Below are 20,446 nucleotides of genomic sequence, written 5' to 3' on the forward strand. Positions count from 1 at the left end.
ATGTGTCCCTGTCCGCTGCCAAGGCTACCACCTAAAGCTATCCACTTACAACTCTTCTGCATCTTTCGCCATTCTCCTTCTAAATTTTCAGTCTTTCTCTCTTTTATATACCGGCGTGTTCAACAAGACTTTGTCCTGAAGAAAACCTCTCCTCAAACTTGTAGTATCCTCATGGCATCATCTCTCTATTTTCCCATCTCCAGTCTTTTGACCTTACACTCTGTCAGACGCCCTCTGCAATATCAGACACTTCATTTGAATCTACAAAGCATGTTGCATTGCAAACAAAACATCTTAATCCATGTTATTATAGATAATAATAACAGTAATAATAACAACAACATCTAGCAACAATATAGCATTTATTATGCCCTAAAATTGTGCAAAATATTTTACATGTATTTCTTTATCACTTTTAAATTCACCCTATTGAATATAAGTCCTTAATGACCGAGACTATTCTTTGCTCATTATATCTTCCTGTCTAACAAAATGTCTTATACTGAGTAGGGTCTCAATAAATGACTATTGATTTTAATAGTTAATGAGGCTATAGATATTAATTTGTAAATTGTACCTTCCTGTCATTATGATTTTTGTTTTTCCTATCAGCACCATTTTAGATTTAAGGTCCTTAAGGGCAAGAACTACATTTTGTATTTTCCTGGAGTGTCTTTTTCTCAAGCTTTGGTTCAGATTCTGCACAGAAGGAATACTCTGATTGAAAGAATAAATGCAGGTACCTTAGTGGTTGTTAACAAGTGACAAATGTTTTATTCGTTGCTTATCTGATTGTTATTCAGGGCAGGAAGAAAAAAAGATACGATTCCAGATGCTGGTCAGTGATCAAATAAAGGAAAAATCTTCGCCACTTTTTATCATTATACACACACTTTACAAATATTACTAAATCCTCCTCTTCTACAATTACAAAAGGATGCCAAATAAAGATGAAATAGAAAATGAAACTACTTCTTAACCTTCACATTTTAACCTCAAATCCATCACTATATAAGTGAGAATAAACTCATCCTTCAAGTTTTTCTTGATATCAAGACAATCTAACTGGCAAACACTCTCAAAACTGACTGTTAGTCCTTCCATTACAAACGTGTTAAATATTGTATTTTTGTTTTCTAGAGAAGACGTTAATGAGGAACCTATGTGAAGGGAGGCAGCAGTTCAGAATGCATTTATTTCTTAATGAATAAAAGTAGTATCAAGCTTACTTGCAGATGAAAATAAAATAAAAACAACCAACCAAACAAAAAACCAGGATGCTTCTAGTACATGTTAGGCATTGTACTACTAAGTACTTCAAAAATGACATGTCATTTCATCCCTACAATGAGACCTTGTGCATAGGCAATCATTATTTCCACTTTCCTGGTTTAGAAATGAAGGCTTATCAATTATAAACTCAAGTTTACGTAACTAGTAATTGGCACAGATAAAATTCAAATATATGTTTATTTGGCTCTTGAACCTAGAGTAATCCAAGATACCATTTGTCTCTCATGTGTAAAAGCATTTATATATTATTCTTAAAATACTGGAGTCACGTTTAATGACTAAGAGTTTACATAGTTTGTCCTAGGACAATAATTTTCCTGCCTTATGTAAAAAAAAAAAAAAAAAAAAATGTAAGATTAAAAACTGAGATCTAAATTGGCTTTGCCCAGTTTCTAGATGCAAGTTGCTATTTTTTTTTTTTTTTTTATCCCCCAGCAAAGAAGGCAAAGCTGCAGGTGGTTATTAATAGCCCTTTATAACTAGAGTACGAGATTGTCTGAGTAAATATAACTTTCACACATTCAAAGAGGAAAACATCAGGGGCCTATCTGGGTCCTGATATGCACGTGGAACTGCATTAAAGCTAATGATCACCATGCACCTAAGAGAGATCCTTGTTACCACTAGTGTGTAGGCAAACTCATGTTTAAAATGCTTCTAAGTTTTTCCAGTTCTTTAATATTCTCGAAAAATAATTTTTTTCACACACTCTTAAAAACTCTACATAGTAACTTCATTCTGATTTTGAATCCTATTAATATCCAGAAGATGTAGGGTATTCTTTGTAAAAAAAAAAAAAAAAAGGCCTTCTTTATCTTATGAGCTAAAGCGTACAATTTTCTTTCTTGTTTTTAAACATTAAAATCCATGTAATTATACAATGTGGGAAGTTATTTATATAACTCGGGGGTTGCAATGATGTATACTGTTATAAATCAACTTTGCTGTCCTGCTAATTTAACCCTGACATTAAAAAGTAGTGACACTCTAGGCTGTTGTTCTTTGCCTTTAACAAGTTGGTTTCAGACTTAAATCATGGTTGCCATCTCTGTAGATAGGTCTGAGTCTCCTTTACAGGGAGTGTTTCCCCTACCATGGTTTCTTTTGTTAGAGTCCATTTGTTCTCCACCAAATACTCATTCATTCGTTTATTCATTCATTTTACCAGTCATAATGCCTACCATGTATGTTTGCTGCTGTAGCGGGCATATTGAGGCAAACAGGGAATAGTCCCTTTCTTAACAGCTAAGGCTGCTAACTGAAAGATCGGCAGTTCAAATCCATCTGCTGCTCCTTGGAAACCCTATGAGGCAGTCCTGCTCTGTCCTATAGGGTCACCATGAGTCGGAATTGACTTGATGGCAATGGGTTTGGTTTTGGTTTTTACTAAAGTAAATATGTTCATTATTTATTTAATCACCTCAATGATTTTATGAAGTAGATACCATGATAATCTACTCCGAAGCAATCTCTTGTCCTCATGAAACTAACTAGGTGAAATAGGTACATAACAATGTAAAAAGGAACAATGTCAACATGCTAAAATTAGTGGTGAACACCTTAGGGCTGTGGGATTTCAGGCAAGGATGAGACTGATGTGGGTTGAGGTGTTCAGCAATGACCACATTAAGGCAATGGGATGTGAGCTGGCCCGGAAGGACAGAAGGGTAGGTAGGACTTTGAGGACTGGCAGGGAGGGGGTATGTGATTACAGTATGAGGGATAATGGGCAGAGATTCAGAGGTTAAAATAAATGTGATTTTTTTTTTTTTTTTTTATCATCAAGGGATTTGGTCTGACAAAAATGGATGGCAGTTAATACTGGACTGAGGAATGTGGATTTTGTCCCTTAGGTAATAAGGGACAATTAAGAATTCTAAGAAGGGAATTTCTTGGCTTGGGGTAAGAAGCAGCAAACTTATGGTTGGGAAGAGATATGCATTTATTCTCTAAAAGGGCAGAGTTATAAACCGAAGGCCACCAATAAATTCCTAATAACCAAATCCAATGCGTTTGCTAAGCATTCTATTACAGTTGTAGTAATTTGAAGCTTTTTATTGAGTTGACCGCTCCTTTTTGAAAATTTCTTTGCCTTCTAGATGTTTAAATTATTTTTTCTTTCCTTACAATCTTCTTTCCTTCAGTGAGTTCGATGTTTTTCCACCTGGAGCCCTGGCCTCAACTTTCTACTTGTTTCAATAAACACCTTCTCAATTGCAAATCTCATTGCTCTACGATGTTAAATACCATCTGTATATATTTACATGACTCTCAAATCACTATCTCCAGCCTTGGCTTCTTGGGTTTCAAACCTCATTTTCAATGGACATTCCATTTGTCTAACTCTTAAAATGGAAATCCTTATGTCTGAAGGTCAGCCCAACGTCTTCTCTTCAAATGGAATCCTTCCGTGTATCTAGAAATAGCAAGTATCGCCATATTCTGTTGTTAAGTTGCTATTGAGTTGATTCCAACTCATGGCGACCCCACATGTTAAAGAGTAGAACTGTTACATGGGGTTTTCTTGACTACAAACCAAAAAACAAAAAACAAACTCATTCTCATTGAGTCGATTCCGACTCATAGCAACCCTATAGGACAGAGTGGAACTGTCCCATAGGGTTTCCAAGGTTCAGCTGGTGGATTCACACTACCGATCTTTTGGTTAACAGCTGAGCTCTTAACCACTGTGCCCCACCAGGGCTCCTTTTCTTGACTCTAATCTTAACAAAAGCAGATTCTCAAGCCTTTCCTCCCACAGTATCTTCCACCAACCTTTAAGTTAGCAGTCAAGCACAAACCATTTGTGCCACTTAGGGACCTTCTTGCATATTCTTTTATTGTAGTTGTGTGCCACGGAGTTGATTTTTGACTCATAGCAACCCCATGTGACAGAGCAGAACTGCCCCATAGGATCTTCTAGCTGTAATCTTTATGGGAGCAGATTGCCAGGTCCTTCTCCCATGGAGCCACTGGGTGAGTATGAACTGCCAACCTTTTGGATGGAAGCTGAGTGCTTAACTGTTGTCCCGCCAGGGGTCCTTTGCCATAGTGTATACATCTATATAATCTTGAAGCCATGTTGACTGCGTTACCCAGAGAATCAATTGGTTATTAAGAAGTCATGTTGGTAATTCCACCACTGTCAACACCCTAGGTCAAGCTTTTTGTCATTTTACACCTAGCTAACCACAATGACTTCCAGTTGGTCTCTTAGAATTTAGTCTTTGCCCACAGAAATCATGGTAGTATAACATGACCCAAACTCTTTTGTTTGATGCTTTATATTCTCCACCGTTAAAAACCCATTACCGTTGAGGCAATTCTGACTCATAGCAACCTTATAGGACAGAGTGGAACTGCCTAATGGGTTTTCCAAGGAGCAGCTGGTGGATTACAACTGCCGATCTTTTGGTTAGCAGCCTGAACGCTTAACTAAATGTCCAGTTTTACTTCCCATGAATACCCTTGTAGGACCCTCTGCTTTGGCCAAATCCTTTTGTACCCCATCCTTTGAACAGATAGCACTCTTTCTTGCCTTGGCTCGTACCCTCCTTTTCTGCTAGAAAAGCCTTCCTCATTCCTCTATGGCTATTGAAAATTTACCCAGTTTAAATCTGATGTCCTTCAGAAAACCTTATCTGAATACCCACTCTGTAGGTTCTCTCCCACTTCCGTAATTCCAAAGCATTATGGTTCCTGCCTTTTTTTTTTTCATAGTTGTTACATATTTTCATTCACTGTTCATTATTTTTTCATACATGTTAGTCTAATCTTCCAAATTAAATAGTGACCAGGTCTTTCTCCCACGGAGCCACTGGGTGGGTTCGAACTGCCAAACTTTTGGTTAGTAGCTGAGTGTTTAACCGTTGCACTTAGTCTTCCTATTTCATCTTCCACATACACACATAGTAACTATATAGAACACACTCAGTGAATACATATTGATTTACTGATTGATTGAATAGACATAAGCTACAAAGAAAAGTAAGTAGTATGAGAAATGGAGACCCTGAAAATTGATTTTTAAATCTTCTGAATGGGAATAATTTTTATTAATCTCACTTTAGACCTACTTTATTGCTAGTAAATTGTCACTTTGTGGGATAAATTTAATTTTGTGACACTTTAAATGTTTACAAAGGTAATAAAAAATCATTTTATTTGTTTGAAGTTGAAATCTGACTTTTTTAAAAAAGAAACATAGAACCCTTTCTAACCATATGAGTTGGGACATTCTAGAAATATCTAATTCATGTATCCTTTTATTATTATACTTTTATAGAAAGTTATTTGGTGTTACTTCTAATTTTAACACGGTGATAGTATCTCCGCAACATAAAATATTAAAGCTAGAAATATTCTTGGCCAACAACAAATCTACTCTATTCATTTCTGAATTTATTAATTCATTTTGCTGTGGAAACTGAGTTCCAAAGAGGGTAACTGACTGGCCCAAGGTCACAACCTTGTAACTGCCAAAGCTGTCTAGAAATTAGGATTGTTCTTTCCCAGATCTGTACCTTTTCTATAACCCCATGCTGTACAGTTTCATCTTTGTACCTTAAATTAAGTGACATTATAAAATGAAAGAAAAATTACAATAGTTTTTCGTTATTTCTCTTATTTTACCCCCAAGAAGATGAATTAATGCCTTGTAAGCTATTCATAAAAGCATTCTGAATAGAAGCCCAGCATAAGCTGTTTGGTATGATGTGTATCAACATAAAGGTGATATGAATATCATCTGAATTATTTACACTTCTAAAACTTCAGAAAACTGCAACTTTTTTCCCCTTGGTGAGTTGAGTGGAAAGAGTCATGTGATTTTTTTGGTTTTGTTTTGGAAGATTATTTTATACTGGGCGTTATGCAAATATTTGTAATGGTAGTGTGGAGGACTGTTTGAAACACCAAAAATAATTAGTCTCATCCAGGAAAAGAGAGATAAACAGAGTGAGTCAACCTAAGTTTGAGCTGGGACATGAAAATGTGTGAAAAGATGCCGTTCAGTTTTGGGGAAAGAAGATGGAATGTCACAACTATCCTGAAACTCCATTCTGTAGCAGTAACAGAGTAAAAAGGAACGTCACTTAACTACTTTCCCACTGTAACTTTTCAGCTGTAAGATGCGAGGAATTAAAAGTGCAGAAGGAATTAAAAGGAACCAATATGATAAGGGTTTTTTTGTGTGTGTGTGTGAGGAATGTTCATTGATTTGCTTTCTGAAAAAACATTTTACAACATATTTTTATTATTATTATTATTACACCATATCATTTGAATTCTCAGTAACCAATACCAGGTGGTGACTAGGAAAGGAATATCATACTCTAGTTTTTTTTTAAAATTGTTTATGCAGTCTTTAAACTAAAAGTGATTACTACACTTTTGCCAAACCCATGGTCTGAAAGGATCTCTTTTTCACAGCTCAGTATTCTTGAACTTCAGTGACAAATTGGGGGGTATATGAATGAAAGATATATTTAATGAATAGAATATCAAAGTATAGAGAATTCTGTTTTGAAACAGAAGTCTGACTTAACTGTTAAGTCATGGGATACAAACGAATGGGGCAGTGCTTCCCTCTCTGATGCAGCGAATGCACATGACACAGGACAAACACGATCTTAGGGTGATAAACTTAACTTACCTGTACCATTGTTAACTGTGGTCTGGATCGTGGCTTCTGGCCCCATAGTGTCATAGTCTTCCTTCATTTCTTCTGTGGGGGAGAATTAGCTTTAGCATTTGAAAACTGTAGAAAGGCTTACTATATACTAAGCATGCCAACCACAGGAACAAGGAAGATTCTTTTAAAGGAAACAGAGAAAAGGCCTGTTGTAAACCTCTAAACAATAGCTTTGTTCAGGCGGTTGAATGAATCCAATAGTGCTAGCTGCACAAGAGCTTATTTACTTTAAGCATTACTGCAAGCTGTGAAAAACAGAGGTGCTTATTTGGGGCAAACGAAGGGCTTTTCTTCTGGTGGCAGTTCCAGTGACAAACTGGGGGAAAGATATTATTTTTTCAATAAGAGTCAAAAGCAACTAAGTATTTGTGCTTATGAAGAGGCACGCTAGCTGGTGTGCCCCTGGTGATTCTGTGTGCCTAGTTGCAAGTCAGGATTTCTTATTTTATTTGCATGCTTCTTTCCCCCACTCCCCACTTTGGGGTAGCTATGGTTATTCTAATTTATGCAAGCATTTTTTTTTAAACTTAATTCTACATATCAAAATTTAGAACACTCAGTTTACATAACAAACATCCCAGAAGTCCTGAAAATGAATGTTCACTGTTTACAAATCATACCTTCCTTATTCCTTCCTCTACCAGCCCTAAATACCTGTTCCTCTTTATCATTTATGCCCTAGTAGGTAAGTATAGTCATTTTCTGAGGAAACATACATAGATAGAACAGTTTGATGTTCCAATGAAGATGAAAATATCTAACATTTTGAAGCTGAAGATTAATAAATGATAAAAAGGTCATTTTCAATTATCGCAATAGTTTAAAATAAGAGAGTTTGAAAAATAAGGGAACTCTGGAATGTCTACCAAATTGCACAGTACGTGAGAATGCAGAGCAGCACAGCTGACAGTTAAAATTCTTCCAATTAAGTAAATGAAACATGAACTTTTCAATATCATATTTTTAAAACAACAATATTAATGAGAACCAAATATGATTCAGGATGAATATCTCAGTGACAATTTACTCAAAACAAGAAAAACATTATAAATAGGATTCTGTGAGCTCCCAAATTTATCCTGGCGTTCTTCGCTTACCACATTCTAGTCATAATTGATAGAAGAACAGTTTCTAGCAAATGTTACAGCAAAATTAAAATATTTCTTTTTTTAATTTGGGGTTTTGCAAGCAGTATCTTGCAGCATATCTGTCTATGGCACCAGAGCCGAAAAATCATGGATGCTCTTAAGTTAAAACACACAGGTATAAATAGATGCTAATTTAAGGCCACTGCACATAATAGATAATTTGAATGCTATTTGTTTAAACTGTACAATAACTTTGATTTCATCCCCAGCCCTGGACTTCTGCCTTGTTTAAGGAATATTTTCACAGAGACATTATGCATAAAACATTTAGATGTTCAATATATAGTAATATAGTATTGTGGATTGTAATAATTGATCGGTTGAAAGGCTCTCTCATCTGATATTTTTATCAGACTCTGCAAGGAATTAAATGAAGGTATTTCTGAGAAGTTCTGTATTAGGTATAAATATAGCTTTTGTGTCTTTCTTCCTCACTCATCTCATGTGATTTCTGGTAGCCAAGAGTCACAAGAATCATAAGTTTTCCATCTGAGAGCACATCGAGTCACTGAGGGGAAAACAGTGAACAGCATGTTTTTTTTCTTTTGCATAATAGTGGTAATGTTCAAGATTTCTGCTGTACTTCCTTCCTCATTGTCATTTTCTTATGAAAAAGTAAAGAGAAGTTACAGGAGGTGGTTGCTTCCCAAATTAATAAATGTTGGGTATGCAAATGGATAATTGGCACTTTGTCTATATTGCATTCTGTTAGCTATAACCCTCTTGTACCAAAGATTGCATAGCTGGGATCTTTCAGAGACAGCAGATGAGACTGTGTCACTTTTACCTACCATGTACTTTGCTTCCATTTACTGAATAGCAACCTTTTTCTCTTTCTTCTATCAGGGACTTATCTGAAATCCTATGTATATGCCTCTTCATTAAGTTATACATAAATGTTCAGAAGGACACAAATATGTGTAATTCAGGAATCTCTCTTCTGAATTAAGACAGTCCTGGCTGTCTTTTTGCCTCATGCCTAACCTTAAACATTTTCCAAGACACCACTGACTCAGCGCACTGTGTCTAAAACCACATAGTGTATTTATTTTTCAAACACTTGTAAAAGTTTGCGTTTTCCAGCCACCCTTGGGATGAAGGTTTGTAAAAATAAAGAGCACTTTCTTCCTTGAGATGAAGAATCCTTGAATAAGCAGAAAGAGGCCAAGATGCAGGTGATTTATTTAAGTCTGTGTCAATGATAATGATGTCATGGTTTCCAGCACACTGTGTCCACCCCATTGTGGGACGAAAGAATGTCAAGGACAATTCCCAACACAAAACTTTGATTGTGCTGGAACCGGAAAGGCACAGTAAGAACACCACTGTGCTCTTCAGTTCAAAACCTGCATCCTGCAGACAAACTACAGCAAGCATGGGAGAAAGAGCAAAGGAGAGGGGGCTTATCTCAGGGTAAAGCTATGTGCTGAGGTAGGGTGGTAGACAGTCAGGCACCAGGGATAAAACACTACTAAATAAAACAGCACCAGAATTAGAATTATTGTCTAGATTGTGTGTTTTGAACAATAAATAAGAAAAATATTTTATCAGAAGAAAAATGTGTTATCTACGAGTCAGGATAAACAATGAGTAGTTTTTAAGACCAATTTCTTTTCATTAGACATCAAGGCACCACATCAGAGCACTTTTAGAACAATAAAAAAAAAAAAAAAGAAAAGAAAAGAACAATAAATCATGACTAATCATTAGAGCTAGACAGGTAATAGCTGGGTAACTTTCTTGGTCCAAATAGCCAAATGAGATTAGGGATTTACATTTTATTTAATTATTGTGATTCCAGAATGCTAGTTTATTTACCATAAAGGTAAGAGCAAAGAGCAGCCTGTTCATTTGTATCCCAGGCCCCATTAACTACAGGTGATAACAGTGTCTGCAATGCATTCATATGGATTATTGTATATTAAAACATTTAGAATTATGATCCATGACCAACACAAAGAGCTGCCACAATCACCAACTACTACAGCTTGACATGGCAGTGTTGGCTGTTTTTCAACTATTTATTTGAATTTTTTTTTCAAATTAAACTTTTTTTTTTTTTTAGAAGTTTGGAGCCGTACATTTGTTATATCATTATTAATTATTCCTTTAAGGGTGGAAATTCTAGTAATTGGTCCTTACCCTTGATTTCTAGATATTAAAATTTAAAGCATCAGAACATTCATTCTTAGAGCCTGCGTATCTAGTTCATTAACAAATATGAATAGCTAACACCAGCTCATTTAAATAGTATGTCTTACATGAGTTCTCGCCACACTCTGTTTCTGTCACACTGCTCCCAAGAATCATTGGCTCTTATTATACATGTAAATGGCTATCATAAAAATAAAAATTTCATTTAAGATTGTTAATGACTTCTGCAGCAGTCAGACTTCCTTTAATGATCATCCTCTGCCCCTAATTAAACGTATTTATCTTTCAAGCATCTTTGGCTGAGTTCTCCCTCATAGTTGAAAATCTAAAACCTTAAGTCTTAATGGATATAACGATAAATGTTTATGTGTGGGATTGCTGAGATTCGAGAAACCTTCACCAAAAGCAAAATTGGAAACAGAAAGAGTACAAAACTTGGCACAGTGTGTTAGGGAAACGAAAAACAAATACACTACACTCAAACTGCCATCAGTCTTGTTTTCTTCTCTTTTTTTTTTCCACATTTAATTTTCTTGAGTAGTGGAAATGCTTTTATTATCCTCCTTCCAGTATACCAAACAATCATCCTGCCTATGTTCGCTGTTTTATAGCCTGCGACATCACTATGGCATATAGGTAGACTCTCCGCTTACTTATTTCCTTTTCCACCCACTTTACCTATTTATAAAAATGCGACTGTTATTTGTATTATAAGAGGAAAAACCAGGTGGGGTAAGTAATGATAACTTGCATTGGGTCCTGGGCATGGAGATTAAGTAGACATGAAGGTGTGAATAGAGAAGTCTTTTTGTTTTGTTTTGTTTTAACTTTACAGGCTACCGTTCTAAGTAAAGATGAGCAGGGGAAGTTTATGGGAGTAAGACTAATTCTCTTTTATTTGGTTAGTCATTTCATACCTTAATGATGCTTCCTCTTAAGTGAATTTTAGACCAAGATATTTTCACGTGCTCAGTGGCATCAGAGTTTACCTTATTTTATGATAGTTGGCCTAGAACCATTTTTACTTCCCTTGAGATTCCCACCAAACAGCAGGAATCATTATCAAGTACTTAGCTGTTAAATAATAAGAAAACTACCTGACCAGGTAAAAGTGTGAAATCACATTCACACTTAACAAAAAGGGAATGATTAGATGGTTGAATTACAACAGGAGGTGCCAGACAGACACAGAAACTGCACTCAACTGACAGTTATTTGGTTTGAAATGCCACATAATTTCCACATAAAACTTTAAAATACGTATCGGCTGTGAGTTTTTATGTTTGCCGCCATTTTCCATCACGAAAGCATAGATCTTGATCATGTTAAACAATCTGCACACTGTAAATGTGGTGCAAATACTTCATGTCTTATGTTTAAAATGTAGTTCATATTCAACTTTCATGAAAACCAAAATATGATCTCTTCCTAAGATGTAAGTGCTGCAACGTGATAACACTGCGATCCCTTCAAAATCTGTCAACAGTTCTGGTATCTCTATACTGCAAGGGCGATGGGGAAAAATATTTTAATTATTTGATTATGGATGTTCCACTAGGTAGCAGAGATTAGTTTAAGATGGCACAGGAAGAGGCCAAGGAGTTTCCAACACTTACCTGGACCATCTACAGAGGCTTGCAGAATGTCGCTGTTATGCCAGGTATGTTCCACTCCCGCCTCCCTTATCTCATCTTCCTCTTCCTCTCTTGGCAACAGAGCTTGGCTCACGTGTGGGGAGGACTCATGGTTGGGCATGCTAGCTGGACTTGTCTCCTGGTCCAGGGGGTTAGCAATACCGTCATCCTCAGCAATGTGCAGCTTGTCCTCCTCATCTGTTTCAGAACCCGTGTCCACTACATTGTCATAGTTCACCACTGCAGAGAAAGCACAAAACACACGCTCTAAACACTGCTGAAAAATATCACTCACCCCTAATTGTTTAGTTAAATGGAAAATAATTAATATTTTCATAACTTAATTACTCAACCATGTCAGGAAAACATAATTAATATCTTTCATGTTTTAGCATTTTTATTCTTATTCAATTATAGCTGTGTGCTCTTCATGACTTTAGTTGTTTTTTTTTTTTTTTTTTACTAAAAAGACAGGAAACTTTAAAAAGCAACAGAAGCACATATACTCAAAACATGCCTACGTTGCATATGTAAAGACACATTTTGCAACATTCACTTTCAATAGCCCAGAAAAACTTATCAAATATATCTACAACTCACAATGTTATTAGCTTAGTGACATGAAGTGTTTACTCTACAGTGTTGCAGTAGAAATATGAGATGACTTTATTAAATTAACGGTTGTTCTATTCCTAGAAACAGTAAACACACACAAAATGTCCAGCTATTCACCCCAAAACACAAACACATACACAAACCTGCTTTAATCTGAAATGTTCACTGTTGCTTCTACGTCAACCGTCATGTGCTAAGGCCATTTATATCCCAATCTTTTAAGCAGAAAATGAGGAAAAGCCATATCTTCTGGGCCATTAATACTACTATTGAGATGTCTTCATAGTGCCATAATTACAGAAGATTTCAAAAGGACACAGGCAAGACCAACACAAATGTTAAAATAACTCACAAGAACCGGCAGGCTGCTTTTGCAGCCCTCAGTCCCAGCAATGCTCAGTAGCTTTTCTTAAAATAGACAGCCTGTAAATAAGGTCTGTGAACTCAATTGAAGGTGGCTGTTTCTGAATTAGTCAGCCCTCACAGGCTCTCGGCCTACATGCTAGTACATAAATTGTCCACTTTACCACCAGACAAGAAAGATTAGAGTAATAAACACGGGGCATTAGCTCAGCTAGAGAAACACACCAGCCGTTACGCACACACAGGATTGCCAAGAACTGTTAACCCAACTCTCCAGAAACACACACAAAAAAACAAGTTAGAACCATGACATCATGGGAACAAGAGGGAGAGAGAAAGAAAAAAAAAAAAGCCCGTGGAAAAAAAAAAAAAGCGCAAACAATTTTCAGGTTCATTTTGATTTCTCTGTGTCTAATAAAGCAATCCTCTGCTAAGTTATCAACTGAGCTATCTCAAGTGGCTCTTGCCAGCTATTGGATTATACAAAAGTGGCAGAAAAGGAGGGGAAAAAAAAAAATGAAAAGGATTGTGTGTCAGGTTCATAATGCTTTTGGAGAATTCTGGAAACATGTCTAGTTACAAATTTTAGTCAGTCATATCTGTTTGCTTTGACAGGTTCCCAGGGAGTAAAAAAGGAACAAAAAGAGAGAGATTTTTTTTGTCATGTGAGGCTGGGGACAAAAAGATTACACCGCGCATATCTGCTCATAATATGATCTTTGTATAATCCGCGGGTCTGCACTTGCCTTCCGAACAACTGCACAACAGGTGCAAATTAAAATGAAAACGGCAGCGGAGCCGGGCAAACAGAATCGGCTGACCTGGTTTGAATACCAATTGACGGGGGAAACAAAACCTTTTCAAGAGGTGTGACCACAAGGGCTTAGGCAAGTTCAGGCTGGGTAATGCCCTCAGATCTACAAAAAGAGAGATATTCTAACATCTCTGCTCTAGCTGTGTGGTCCAGATATACCTTAGTACAATCAATAATGTGCTTCTTTTTTTCTCGTGGTGACTGAGATTTAACCATTTCTTAGCAACAAGCAGAAGATTCTTTACAAATTTTCTGAACGCTTGGGGGGGAGTGGGGGTGGGGGGGTGCTACAACAAAAGCTCCTAAGGCCTGGGAAGCTTTCAACCCACCTCCTAAAAACTGATCTCTGGGCCCAGGAGGAATAAAGAAAGGTCCAGAAGGAGTGAATAAAATTATCTAAGGCTGGACAGGCATTAAAAGGCCTTTATCCTAGAAAAAAACCATGCCTTTTAAGGTCTTTTTCTGCATGGGCCACAATATCCCGTGTGACACGTGAGTGCTCCTGCAGCAATACAATTGAAATATTTTCTTGTGGAAAAAAAAAAAAAAAGAGAGAGAGAGATAAATGATTTATGAACAGCCCTTGAGGAGTCCCAAATATCAGAACAATCTAAACAAGCAATGAAGTCATGTCTGACCATATAGGGTCAGGAGTACAGCATCCATCACCTTCACAGGCCAACAATACTTCCCAACCTTTAGGGTTCTCGCTCACAAATAGTAGTAAACACTTTTAAACTAAATAAATAACCGCTGTCAAGTTCACTTACAGAAGCAGTACGCCATCTTTTCCAGAGCTGCGTTAACTAGGATATCGATTCCCATAAGCCATTATGCTGATGTCTCACGGCCTGTTTTTTTTTTTTTTTTTAAGCCAGGTAAAACAATTCATACCAAACTTAATTCTTATCTCTGAATTCAGACTAGATCATTTCATTCTGCTCTTTCTGGTTGACCTTTTGACCATTAGAATTAAACCCGCTAATACGCACATTGCATTTCCTGTTCTCCATCCCATCTTCCCAGCTCTAAATGCTCAGGATTTTTGGTTAAAATTTTCTGTCAAGTCTATCAGTGGATTTGCCTATTGTGAGTACTGGGGAAATTTTTGCCACAAAATATGCCTACCACAGAATGGTCAATAAATGATGGGTCTAACCCCATTTACATTATGAAATTAAAAAAAAAGCTGATTTTCCCATTTGTTCCCGTTTTGATCCTTTGCCCACCATCATCACCATTGGCATAAGAGATCTTAATAGCATAGCTTTGTCTCTGCAAAGAAGAGATTCAATTTTGTATAATAACCAACGTATACTGGTTTTAAATGAGGGTCGTTGGGGAGAATATATTAGGCCAGCGTCTAGTTTTGAACTTGTGGTACATATTTTTTATTCGACATCCAAAAGAGTAGAACCTCCTATATAGCGTAGCAAAGCTCCATTAAATCCTTACATTAGGTCAAATAAGCTGTTCCTTGCGTGAGTCTCAACAAAATTTTATACGTGTATTGGAGCTACGTGGCCGCACAAAAACAGACGGTTACTTCAAAACCACAAAGAAGTGGGAGCCCAAAGAATTCCTTTCTGCAATTCAATAAACAAGAGGAAAGATGTACTGTTTGCTGGCTCAGAATAGACACTAATTTTACATCTGTCTCTGAGGCACAGCAAAAAGCCAACTAAAGAGCAGTAATAAATGTACAAAAACAGCATCAGTATCCAAAACTCTCACAGTCATCTTCAGAGGAATTAATTACAATTCTGTCTAACAGTTGCATTGGCAAAATGTACCCATAATTATATACAGGTACTGCACTGTATTACAGGGAAATTTGCCATGTGATACCATGTTTACATGATAATTGATGGATAAGATAAAACTATTTGCATATGAAGTGCATATGAATTATTGGCATGGCTCACCATTTTATGTGGAATCATATTAAAGTTTCATTTTCTCTAAAACTGTATGTGTAATATGGGGTTACCAAAGGGTATAAAGCTGATACTTAAATTTGCTTTATAGCAAATGGGCCTGGGAAGATATATCTGAATACGCATTACTAAAAACCTATATTTACAAGGCCTCATAGTTTATCTATAATAAGCATTATTTTCACTTCACCAGATTGCATTCTATTAAACCGTCCCTATTCTTTCTCCCAAGTAAACAATACTCTAAATTGTATCTGTCTACCAATTAATTTTAAAATCCTATGCAAAACAAATAATGGTTTCTCTTTATTGCCTATAGATATAACTTCATTTTCAGATTCTTGTATGCTAGTGATATGTAATGGAACAGTGGCAAAATGTGACATTTTTATAATGCCCATCCATACCTGCTGGAAAATTTCAGCTTTTGCAAAAATGGCCTACCATAGCATTTAAACATTGCTAATAATTTTTTTTTAATAATTAGCTTGACATTTGAAATACCAGAACCGTTGTTTTGAAGATGCCCTATACAATGTTACCTAACTAACCCCTTTTCATACTTATATGCTTTCTCTACATTATTATGTCAGTTACCGTACAAATACGACATCAGTAGCTAATATATTAACACACAAAAGAACTGACGTTAAGGGGCAATACTTCATCTTCACCAGAAGTGTTACTGATATAAAGGAAAATTGCATATGCAGATTATAGATAGTTCATTGTTAATAAGTCAATAATGATTTCCTATAACTCCACTCAAGTTAAGTGCGCCAATAAGTCTTTTAGTGCCATCATCAAAAATTTATTAAACACCTACAATATGGTAAGTCGAGCAGATACAAGGGTGTGATATTCTCACCTCAAGCAGCTCACAATCTACTTGGAGAGAGAGAATTAGAGAATTGTAGAGTCAGAGGGACACTGTAAGTCCACCCTTGGCATGTTACAAATGAGGTAATAAAGGCCCAGTGAGGTCAAATGACTTATCTAAGGCTGTACAGCCAGTTGGTGGGCAAAACCAGAGCCATAAAGTACACCTTTGAGCATACAACTGTCATACACACAAATGATACATAATAATACAGATTCCCAATGAAGAGTGCCATCTCAGTTTAAACGCCACATGATCAGAGTCAGGGAATCGAAAACCCTGGGACGTTTTAGGATTTTCAGGCAGCAAAATGGAGACTGTTGCTTACTTTTAATTGTTTTGATGATTATTACTTTCATGGGTCTATTTAATTTGAGTTATAGAAGCCTACCAATTTGATCAACTACCAGATTCTAACAATACACCCATGTTTCCTACAATAGTTTGGAAAACACTGAAATAAAGAGGCAGTTCGTGGAATTGCGAGTTTAAAGGCCTGTCTTCTTGTCCCAACACCAACATGTGACCAGTTGTGACCTCAGCCTATCATCCAAGGAATTTTGGTACAAATAGGTAGAAATAATAGTGCCAGTGGAATTATAATGGGCCCCCTGTATATAAGATTGCTACAAGGAGCATATGAAATTGTATGTATGATGGCACTTTGTGAAGTCTAAAAAACTAGTATGGAAATGCAAGGTGATGTAACTGTCATAACCACTGAAATAATGATAATAAAGATGGGACCATTCTCCCAGTGTCTTCTTTTGTCAGATGCTATGATGTGTGGTAGCTAGAAGTAAAAGCAGAAGATAGGAATATGTGCCAGTCACGATTTTGGTGTTATTTTGGTCCTTTGTTTAAAAATTGATCTGCAGAATCCTCATGTAGATGGAGACCTTGGTGCAGTGGTTAAGAGCTCAGCTGCTGACCAAAAGGTCAGCAGTTCAAATCCGTGAGCTGCTCCTTGGAAATCCTATGGGGCTGTTCTGTTCTGTCCTATAGGGTTGCTATGAGTCAGAATCAACTCCACAGCAGTGGGTATGGTTTTTTTGTTTTTGGTTTTGGTTTCATGTAGAAGAGAGGGCACATTTAATCTTTTAGCTAATAGGTGATGATACAGACATGTAACCTCATTTAAAAAGTATCTGTTCTGATAATGTGACTTCAAGTTTAAAAGAAGTCATTTGGAATTTTATGAGTCACTTGGTTTCCTACATTTCCTTTGCTTATATGCTTGGAGATCATTTATGTTTGAACCAGTGGATTAAAGGTATAGTTGGGTTGCTCTCTTAGAATGTGTGGTAAGTGTTGGGTGGTGGTGGTATGGGGGGGTTTCCTAAGACTTTTCACCTGAATCCTTTATTCTTCCCCCAGAACCCCTACCTGAAGGTTTGCTTTCCAGGTACTGTGCTACTGAGCACAGGATGTGGCTCTTTTTCAAGAATTTTCATCCAATGACTCTTAGTTTTCCAGGGAAGCTTTATCATTGACACTCTTCCTTGCTCACAGCCAACTTATTGCCTCTGCACTTGGGTGGGCAAAGATTACAGGACTAAATTCAAGGTTCAGATTCTCATTTAATAGTGGGGCCCTACTGATGGTCATAGAGCCCTGATGGCAAAGTGGTTAAGAGCTACAGCTGCTAACAAAAACTTTGGCAGTTCAAATCCACCAGCCACTCTTTGGAAATCCTATGGAGGCAGTTCTACTCTGTCCTATATGAGTCGGAATTGACTCGATGGTAAGTTTTTTTTTTAACTGATGATAAAGCGAGGTAAAGACAAATTCAAAGAGATTGTCTTCTGAATTTGAATGTGTCACTAAAATCCATAAGCCTTAATTTCTTTGTGTAAAAATGGGAATAATTATCTATCACTTGCGGATGCAAGATAAATCAGTAAGAAGGGACCATGTAAGTTTGAAATATTCCAATGGAACGTGCTAGGAGGTACAAAGCATTGTTATAAAAGAGATGTTATTAACATACTCCTGTCTGCCTTTATACACACTAGCTTGGTCCCTTTAATTTTTTATCCCAGGAACATTCAAAGGCATTAAACCTACATTATAAATTAATGAGTTGTAAAATGTCAGCTGATAAAACAAGAGCAGTTTTGAGTATAGGGATAAAAATGTTTCCATTCAGATTAGCTAGGTAAAAAATATGCATATGAAATGAAATGGGCGAGGAATTTCTGCAAAGCCATGGCTCTAGTGGGGAGGAGCCAGTTCTGACCCTCCTCCAACTTCCTAGTTATAGGAGCATCTTGGGGAGATGGCAGACATTCAGCCCCTCTGGAAATGGTAGCAGCTTGCCTTATGCCTGGGGGAGGCTTTCCAGCTTCAGCATGGTAGCGACAAAAAAAGTTTAAATTTCTATAAATCCGTTGAGGTCCTGGATAAGCTCCCCCATGCAGGTAAGAGTCACATTAGTTATGTAATTTTCCCTCCAAACCTTTTCCTTAACACAGGAAATATGAAAAGAATGGCAAATAAGAATAAAAGTCAGCATCCTCCCTTCCCCAAACCATCATAAAAAGCAGATATTGGTCAGAGAATTCATAAAAGTATGTTCAGTTATCTTTAAAGAAGACATCATATTTCTAGGTCAGGTCACAATGTTCTAAGTGAAATTTGTGCTTACCCAAAGACTTAACATCTGTTTATTTTTTTACCAAAGTAAACATATTCAGTTTTTTCCTGTATATCTAGGACTCATAATGGTTTTGATTACCTTACTTAACTCCTTCCAAAGGAAACTAGTCACTGTACTGATGTTTCACACAAATGCTCCTCACCTCTCCTTTCATTTTAGTGACTTTCTTTACTTGTAATTTTTATCTCCTTTCAAAATTTTCTCAGCTTCATTTTCTGCCTACATCTGTAATATGCTTACATTATAAGGATATAATACTTAGCTAATCTGTGCTCCAGAATGCAAGTCAATAGTTCCCTATGATGGCTAAAAAAGCCTAACAGCACCTTCATCAGTAAGCCTAGTGTGATGGCAGGCTGGAGGAAGACCCCAAAACAACTGTTATATGTAAATATTTTTATGTACATTGTACATGTATTTGCCAACAATTTGATAATGATTTATTAAATACATCAATGAATGTATGTCTCCCAACAATATGTCACAAGAAAAAAGAAAATTTTAGGAGACCCTGTCTGATTATTGGGATCCAGGATCATTCAAACAACTTACTTTTTATCAATCATCATAAAGTATTCAAAGGTTATACAGAAATATATGCTTATTATCATCCCTAAAGGATATTCAAGAGGAATGTGAAAATAACTGTAATTTATTTAGGACCTGGAAGTATGAAATAATAAGCTTCTGAGCCATCAAAATTGTTTTGGTATTTTTATCTGACATCAGGGCAGACCTTGTCTAGCTTTAAGTTTTACAGTAATAAGACCTTGGAAACAAAACCTTGAATAAACTGAATATAAAGAAAGGGGAAATGTGTCCTTGTGTAAATAGATATTGTGTCTATCACCTTCCTCTAAAAAGGTTACACAACCTTAGAAGCCCATAAAAGGTGTAAAGTCAGTAACTGCCAGGCGACGTTGGAATGTTTTGTAAAAAATAAACATGAAATAGGAAAATTATAACAAATTTCTCTGATTGTTTTACAGTTGCACCACCCCTAAACTTCACATTTTTCTAAGATATTGATACTAACTGAAATTCACTTTTGGCTATTGTAGTCCCATGAAATTAAACCATGGTCCCCCCAAAAAACCTTAGCACGAACTCGTACCTTCTTCTGAAGTGCAACAGCTTGTCTCTTAGGGAAATATTTTTCCTGCAAAAGACTTTCCATGTTTCCATGAAAAAGAAGACTGCAGTTCTGGCCTAGCCATAAAAATAATTGCTTTTAAATATCTGTCAGTCCAACAGGCC

General features: G+C 36.6%; 1 protein-coding gene across 5 annotated transcripts in view; it reads right to left on the reverse strand.

Annotated features, from left to right (window-relative positions):
• The window catches only part of ZEB2 (zinc finger E-box binding homeobox 2), a 141,413-nt gene that overhangs the window by 36,848 nt on the left and 84,119 nt on the right, over positions 1–20,446 (reverse strand). For all 5 annotated transcript variants that reach the window (XM_049887147.1, XM_049887148.1, XM_049887150.1 and 2 more), the window contains exons 3-4: positions 11,904–12,161; positions 6,947–7,018 (exon numbers count right to left, since the gene is read on the reverse strand). In XM_049887147.1, coding sequence (XP_049743104.1) covers positions 6,947–7,018; positions 11,904–12,161 — 330 coding nt within the window. The remainder of the gene's footprint in view (positions 1–6,946; positions 7,019–11,903; positions 12,162–20,446) is intronic.

Source organism: Elephas maximus, chromosome 6 (genome assembly GCF_024166365.1).
Source record: "Elephas maximus indicus isolate mEleMax1 chromosome 6, mEleMax1 primary haplotype, whole genome shotgun sequence".
NCBI classification, from domain to species: Eukaryota; Metazoa; Chordata; class Mammalia; order Proboscidea; family Elephantidae; genus Elephas; species Elephas maximus.